We start from the raw sequence: 8,489 nt of genomic DNA on the forward strand, positions 1-8,489 counted from the left end.
TCTTTGAGGAGAGAGTCCATTATATCATCATCGTCATCATCATCTAGCATCCGCTTTCCATGCTGGCATGGGTTGGATGGTTCAACCGGGGTCTGGGAAGCCAGGAGGCTGCACCAGGCTCCAGTCTGATGTGGCAATGTTTCTACAGCTGGATGCCCTTCCTAACACCAGCCACTCCGTGAATGCAGTGGGTGCTTTTTACGTGCCACCGACACAGGTGCCAGACGAGACATATATATATATATATATATATAAGTACATATGTATACATATGTATATATATATATGTATATATATATATATATATACATATATATATACATGCATATATATATATATACCACATATATATACATATATATGCATGTATGTGTGTAATATGTAGCTATTTTGTATTTCTATATGAGATATTCAAACAATATATATATTATATACACACACATATATAGACACACAGAAAAACAGACATATATATGCACACAAACAGATATGCATACACACACTTATATGCATGAATATATGCAAATACATACATATAAACACACCCACACACACACATATATATATATATACACACACATATATATGTATATATATTCATATGTACATATACAAATATACACACAATACATATATATATATACACACACACACATGCACACACATATACATATATGTATACACACACATATGTACATACATACATACATACATACATATATATATATATATATATATATACACACCACACACAAACATATATATGTACAGGCGCACACACATATACACACATGTATACACACACACATACACATTACACACACCCCACCCGCCACACACACACACAGAACACACACAGTGTGACGACAAGACAATAGTGAAATCATGTAAAACTTACATCGGACTCCGCTGGCGACATCTGTAGACACAAAAAGAACAACATGATTAAACTGGCTGAAACCGGTATGTGGACAAGTCAGGGGGAGCGGCCCATCTTAAAATGGACAGCATTAAAACGGACAATGGACGCAGAGGTCCTCAGATAGTCTCTCACCCTCTTTGATACTAGTGTGGCCTCTGCTTCTCAGAGTTGGTTGACTAGTCAGTTGGTTAGTTGATTTGGTGGGCTGGTTGGTTGTCTCATGCTTCCTCCCTTCTCTTACACCTCACCCTTATCTTTCCTCTTCTTGGTACCCAAAGTGAGTGCACCACCCAGATCCCACAATGTACTCTGTCCCCAATCATCCTCTCCCTTACCCTTATCTTTTCTCCTTTGGGTACCAACATCGTGTGCAATCACCCTGCCCTCCTCCACCACCCAGTTCATAACTTTCTACATCCAAAATCCTTCTTTTCCTGTAATAAAAAAAATAATCATTCTGGAATCCTACCCGCCCACCCCTGTATGGGTTTTCTGGTCATAGGAAATTTCACCATAAACATTAGTTCTGTAGGGAAAATTTACCACAAAAACAAACAATAAATTGTAAAAAAATACAAAAAATGAAAAAATTAGCTGTTTTCTGAGAATGCCAACTTCATCAATTAACTTACCAATTAGAGAAAGGTCGTTTCTTCAAAATGAATTTTTTTACTTTACCCTTCATTTGTGTACCTCCTTTTATGGTGAAATTCCCTATGACAAATTTCCCTTATGGCGAAGTGTTTATGGTAAATTTTCAAAACATGGCATTTTCTTTATTTTTAAGACTTGCAGTTATTGATTTGTAACTTCGCAGGAAAAATTTGAGATCAATAATTGATTGGATTTGTCTTAAATAATTTGTAATAGGAAATTTTTTTTTTTTTTTTTGTAAAATTAAAAAAAACAATTTGGTCACAGGAACTTTTTGTATGGTGGATTAAACCAGTCGATACATTATGTCTATTATTTTTTTTAATTCCTTACATGTTTTTGCATATTGTAATTTTACATTAAATTGACCTACGTTTGAACCACTCACTCCTCCATCCATTTCAACTGACTCACCTTTTTAAACTTGCAGTTATTGGTTTGTAACTTTGCAGGTAAAATTTTTAGATCAAAATTTGATTAAATAATTTGTAATAGGTGAAAGTTTTTTTTTATTTTGTAAAATTAAAAAAGTTGGTCACAGAAACAAAAAGTTGGTCGCAAGTTTGGTCACAGAAACTTCTTGTATGGTGGATTAAACCAGTTGATACATCTCTCTATATATAAATGGCAAAATGTCCATCTGTGTGTGTATGCGTGCATGTCCTTTATACAAATCCACAATTTTTCAGTTAGAGGGCTCGCACTTTCCATGGTCATTCAAAACCGTCCAAGGGTGGTCGTGCACATCTTTACATCTCCCCAGTCACCCCGCAAAGCCATTAGGAAAAAAATCGATAAACTGACCCCTTATGTTCAGTATTTAATACAAGGGATGTAACTCACTCCAGCAGTTTAATCTAAGGGTATTAAACCATGGCAAGGGAAATAACTCTTTAAAACTCTGCATTTCCCTCCCTTTGTTATGTATCACACCAAACGTGCAAGCTTTTTTGATTTGAGAAATGCAGGGAATAATTAACGAGTTAGATCAAGTCAATGACAAGAGAGAGGGATTTTCATGAAAGACCACATACGCACGACTAGCACTAGACCCAGCAACGCCAGGTCATAGTGCTAGACATGTCTATTATTTTTTTAATTCCTTACATGTTTTTGTATTTCTCTTTTTTTTATTTTTACTCGTTTCAGTCGTTTGACTACGGCCATGCTGGAGCACCGCCTTTAATCGAGCAACTCGACCCCGGGACTTATCTTTTTTTTGTAAGCCCAGTACTTATTATATCAGTCTCTTTTGCAGAATCACTAAGTAACAGGGAGATAAACACACCAGCATCGGTTGTCAAGCAATGCTAGGGGGGACAAACACAGACACACAAACATATACACACATATATATATATATATATGTACATATATACGATATATATATATATATATATGTACATATATACAATGCTAGGGGGGGACAAACACAGACACACAAACATACACACACACACACATATATATATATATATTTATATATATATATATATACACATTTATATGATGGGCTCCTTTCAGTTTCCGTCTACCAAATCCACTCACAAGGCTTTGGTCGGCCCGAGGCTATAGTAGAAGACACTTGCCCAAGGTGCCACGCAGTGGGACTGAACCCGGAACCATGTGGTTAGTAAACAAGCTACTTACCACACAGCCAATCCTGCACCTATTGTAATTTTTCAGTAAATTGACCCATGTTTGTACCACTCACTCATCCAGCTATTTCAACTGACTTATTCTTCCTCCTTTCATCACTAGAGGGCGCCACAAACAGCTATTGATCTCCTCCTTAGCACACACACAACACACACACACACACACACAAACACTCACACACAAATAAATATACACACATATATACGAGGGTGAGTCAAAAGATAATTCCCTTTTGTTTAGGACAGGTATAATTGCCAACTCAGGAACATGTATCCTACATCAAAATGAAGCTGGTCCTCTGTGGATCACATCCCTACCTCTCAACATAGTCACCGTTTCTCTCAATAGCAATGTTCCACCTTCGAATGAGAGCATCTATCCCTGCCCCGTAAAAATTCTGTTGACTGTTCTTTGACCCACTTCTTCACTAGAGTTTTCCCTTCCTCGTCACTGGAATAATGTTTGCCTCTCAAACCCTCTTTCATGGGGCCGAAGAGATGATAGTCTGATGAGAAAGTGAAAACTATCATATCTCCAGCTGCCTCAGATGCCAAGATATCAAACATTGTCAAAGTGTAGTATAACGGTTTTACTATGGAATGGTAAAACTATTTTTCCCTTTTCTGAAAAAGCAACATTTTGTACTTATGACACATTTGCATAATAGCAACGATATGCATGCATGCACACACACATACCTATTATACATACATTTGTATACAAACGCATTCATTCATCTTACATAAATTACATTTCAAGTCTCATTCTGAGACCTAAGGTTTCCTGTTAGAAGAGTTGGATTAATGATTTTCTTCCAGTTGGCAAGGTTTCTCACTGAAAACCAGGATAAACGGTACATTAGCTCTAACGTGATATATATACACAAACGCACACAGACATATGTAGCCATGAAACTACTTTTGATGGGTATATATAAAATATATTTGTAAATAATAAGATGAAATAAAAACTGTTAATTACATTTTTTTTTATTTATGAAATCAAAATATAAAAAAAAGAAAAAAATCGGAAAACATTTCTCCATTTTTACTCAAAAATTTGCAAAGTTAATTAATGATAATTATTGCTTCTAATTGGATGAGATGATAATGTGTTTGTAAGGTTATAAGTTTTCTAACTATTAATTAAACTTGTCTTAGAACATTATATATATATATATATATATATATATATATATATATATATATATATATATATATATATATATAGATATTATATTATATTTATTTGATTGTATATATATATATATATATATATATATATATATTTATTTTATATAATATTTATGTTATATATATATATTTTTTATTTGTAGATATATATTTATTTATTTATATATATATGTATGTCTATGTATATATATATATATATATATATATAAATATATATACACACATAACTCTAAATGCACGAACATATATATATATGTAGATATATGTGCATCAATACACACAGACACATACACACACATATATATATAAATATCTATAAGATATATTTATACATAAATATATATTCATGCTTATGTATATGCGTGTATATATATATATACATGTATTTATGCGTGTATATATATATATACAATTATGTACATGTGTATTCATGTGTGTGTGTATATACATGCATATACATAAATATGAATATATATATAGACAGGTATATACACAAATATGAATAGGCATAGTCATACACATGTAAACATACACACACACACACACATATATAATATATATATAATGGGCATGAAAAAGACCTTTTTCATGCCGAATTCTACTTGGTGAAATTACTGATTACTTCTTAATTAAATATCTTTACCCTTTGTTATCGTTATATATAAAATTGAAGTTGTGTGTGTGAGACTCTGTCTCCTCCGATTTAGATTCCTAACTACTCCCACATTTTGCGGTGCAGTTTAACCAAAAGCGGGTATCTTATAGTCGTCATTCATATCGAGCCCTTCTAGGTATTAGCTCACGTCTACGATGAGTCTACGATTTAAAAAAAAATTTACCATCATTTTTCCGCATTTTTAATGATTTTTGCTCGGGTTATATAAGGGAAGTAACTCTCTAAAAATGCTTATATAGTTGTTTCCCTTACAAACCCGAGCAACGCCGGGCGGTACTGCTAGTTATTGATAATGGAATTTTTCTTCCTGATAACAAACTACAGTTTCTCTCAGTAGCATCTTGGCAACACACGCTAATGGGCAGAGAAGGTGATGAACTTTCATCCGTATTTTGAACTTGGCGGGCTAGTACTGAATATGATCTGTCTGATACCGTTAGGTGGAGAGATATATTCCAGTGCCTTCAAATTTAATATTGTTGGAATCCCATGCTGATGAGTCGAAAATGGTTGGGTAAAGTATAATTCTATATTCTTTATACCGACCTAATTCCGAAACGCGCGTATGTGGGTAACCAAATATGGATTGATTTTCGCTATTTTTCCTCTTTGCCTGTGTGGATTGTTTTCAAGTACTTTGGTTTTTCTGGGAGTCCCTTTTAAAGTAGAAGAAATAGCTAAGGTTTTTGACTGCAATTTCTAAACTTCGGTATGTGGTGAAGCAAATCTTTGCTGAACCCTAATTATAAAGTATATATATATATATATATATATATATATAGACATATGTATATGTGTATGCGGATAAGGTATGGGGTGTTTTCCTTGTTAAGGTTTAGAAGTAGGGGTTTTCTTTTATTCATTATATTTGTTGTTTTTATTTATTTATTTATAATGATGTATTCAGCAGCTTTACTGGGGATTGAACCGAAATCAAACCACTTTTCCTATCGTAATAGAACAGAAGAAAAAAAATTAAATAAATAAATAATAAAAACATTTAAAAAAAAAAAACTAAAAAAAATGTGAAATCACTGAAAATATTTTTTTTTTTAAATCACTAATAATAATAATAATAATGATGATGATGATGATGATGGTAATAATAATAATACTCCTTTCTACTATAAGCACAAGGACTGAAATTTGAGGGGAGGGGGACAGTCAATCACATTGACCCCCAGAATTTGACTGGTCCTTAATTTATAGACCACAAAAGGATGAAAGGCAAAAGTCGATCTTTGCAGAATTTGAACTCCAAATGTGACGAACCAAATGAAATATACCTCAGCACTTTGTTTATAGAAACAACAATAATAATAATAATAATAATACTTTCTACTATAGGCACAAGGCCTGTAATTTTGGCAGAGGGGCCTAGTTGATTACATCGGCCCCAGTGTGCAAGTGGTACTTAATTTATCGAGCCTGAGAGAATAATAATAATGATGATGATGATGATGATGATGATGATAATAATAGTAAGGATGATAATAGTAATAATAATGATGATGATAATAATAATGATGATGATAATGATGATAATAATAATAATGATGATGATAATAATAACAATAATAATAATAATAATAATAATAATAATGATGATGATGATGATGATGATGATGATGATGATGATAATAATAATAGTAATAATAATAATAATAGTAATAATGATGATGATGATAATAATAATAATAATAATAGTAATAATAATAATAATGATGATGATGATAATGATAATAATAATAATGATAATAATCCTTTCTGCTAAGGGCACAGGGCTTAGAATTTGCGGGGAGGAAGCCAGTCAATTATATTGACCCCTAAAGGATGAAAGACAAAGTTGACCGTGGTGGAATTTGAACTCAGAACATAGTGGCAGACAGAATACAATTAAGCATTTTGCCTTGCATGCTAACGATTCTGCCAGCTTGCTGCCTTAAAAACGATGATTAGCCTTAAACAATTTTTCAAAATTGACGGGGTTCTCATCAGTTAAGTCTACATCAATTTTACCAAACCTTGTAATAATAATAATAATAATAATAATAATAATAACAATCATAATAATTGCCCTGATGCAGTACCAGGCAGTGGCTCTCATGGCTTCTGATCTTAACTGATTGGAAGTGTTATCATGTACATTATTTTGTCTTGGTATAAAAGATGGGCTACAGCAAATATTCTGCTCAATACCACAGATTTGCTTGTCAGTTGTTTGACCTTAACCAGTTGAGCATGTCCCTTAGTGGCTGACGATATGTGCATCTCTGATCACGAGCAGAAGTAGTGGGGGAGCATCATAGCCATGTGTTGAGAGGGATTCTTTGGGGTTTGAATAATTCACCTCTGGAAACATGGGTGTTTCGTTCAACATCCTTAAACAACCCTTATTCAGGGACCTTTTGAGCGGGATGGGCTACTCAACCTGAAGAAAATTCTAACTGGGCCCCACCTGCAAGGTCATGTGCTGTTTATCTTGATATGAGATCACCATGTCGCGCACATATGGTTGTGATGCATGTGCCTGGTGTACCTTTATCAGACGGGTAGTCATGATGGGTATATTGGGCTTCGTATATTTTACCCCAGTGTCACTTTGATGGCATGAACTGCTCTCTCACTCAATAATAATAATAATAATAATAATAATAATAATAATGATGATGATGATGATGATAACTTCAAATTCTGGTACAAAGCCAGCAAGTGCAGAGGAGGGGGTAAGTCAATTACATTGACCCCAGTTTTCAACTGGTACTTATTTTATTGACCTCGAAACAAAGAAAGGCAAAGTTGACCTTGGCTGGATTTGAACTCAGAATGGAAAAGAGTTGGAAGAAATGCCACGAGACATTCTGTGGCACATGCTAATGAGTCCGCCAGCTCACCACTTTGACTAACGGAAAATTAACGAGGGTATGTTAAGAGTGGTGCTCCAGCATGGCCATAGTCTAAAGACGGAAGTGAATAATAGAATAACAAAACAAGCAACCACCAAATTATGGACATTCACCAAGCAGGTCCACTTGACCAATGTAAGTCAGGAAATTTCAGAAAACAGAGAGGCCGAGTTAATAACATGCTGAATGGTAGATGAAGTAAGGAGCACAACTCTTATGTAATCCAAAAGGGTTGTTTCCCTTTGTTAGTAAGGGCGGCGAAGGAACTGAATTGCAAACCAAGGCAATAAGAAAATATTTATATACATAAGAAATGGAAGAAAAAAATAAAATAAGGGAATATGGGAATTGCGGTTGAATCGAGATAAAGGAACAGGAATGGAAAACAATAAAGGTTCTGAGTACATCGTTATTTGATAAGTGTGTGTGTGTGTGAGAAAGGTTGGGTTCTATTTTTGCTTTGCAGGGGTCCAAAGTTA

General features: G+C 33.9%; 1 protein-coding gene across 1 annotated transcript in view; it reads right to left on the reverse strand.

Moving 5' to 3' along the window:
- Nucleotides 1–898: 898 nt before the first annotated feature.
- The window catches only part of LOC115228293 (protein enabled homolog), a gene marked incomplete at its 3' end in the record, with an annotated part of 17,660 nt that continues 10,069 nt past the window's right edge, over nt 899–8,489 (reverse strand). Inside the window, exon 4 of the mRNA XM_029798909.1 lies at nt 899–919. Within this exon, the coding sequence (XP_029654769.1) occupies nt 899–919 (21 nt within the window). The remainder of the gene's footprint in view (nt 920–8,489) is intronic.

Source organism: Octopus sinensis, unplaced genomic scaffold (genome assembly GCF_006345805.1).
Source record: "Octopus sinensis unplaced genomic scaffold, ASM634580v1 Contig10151, whole genome shotgun sequence".
In the NCBI taxonomy this organism is placed as follows: domain Eukaryota; kingdom Metazoa; phylum Mollusca; class Cephalopoda; order Octopoda; family Octopodidae; genus Octopus; species Octopus sinensis.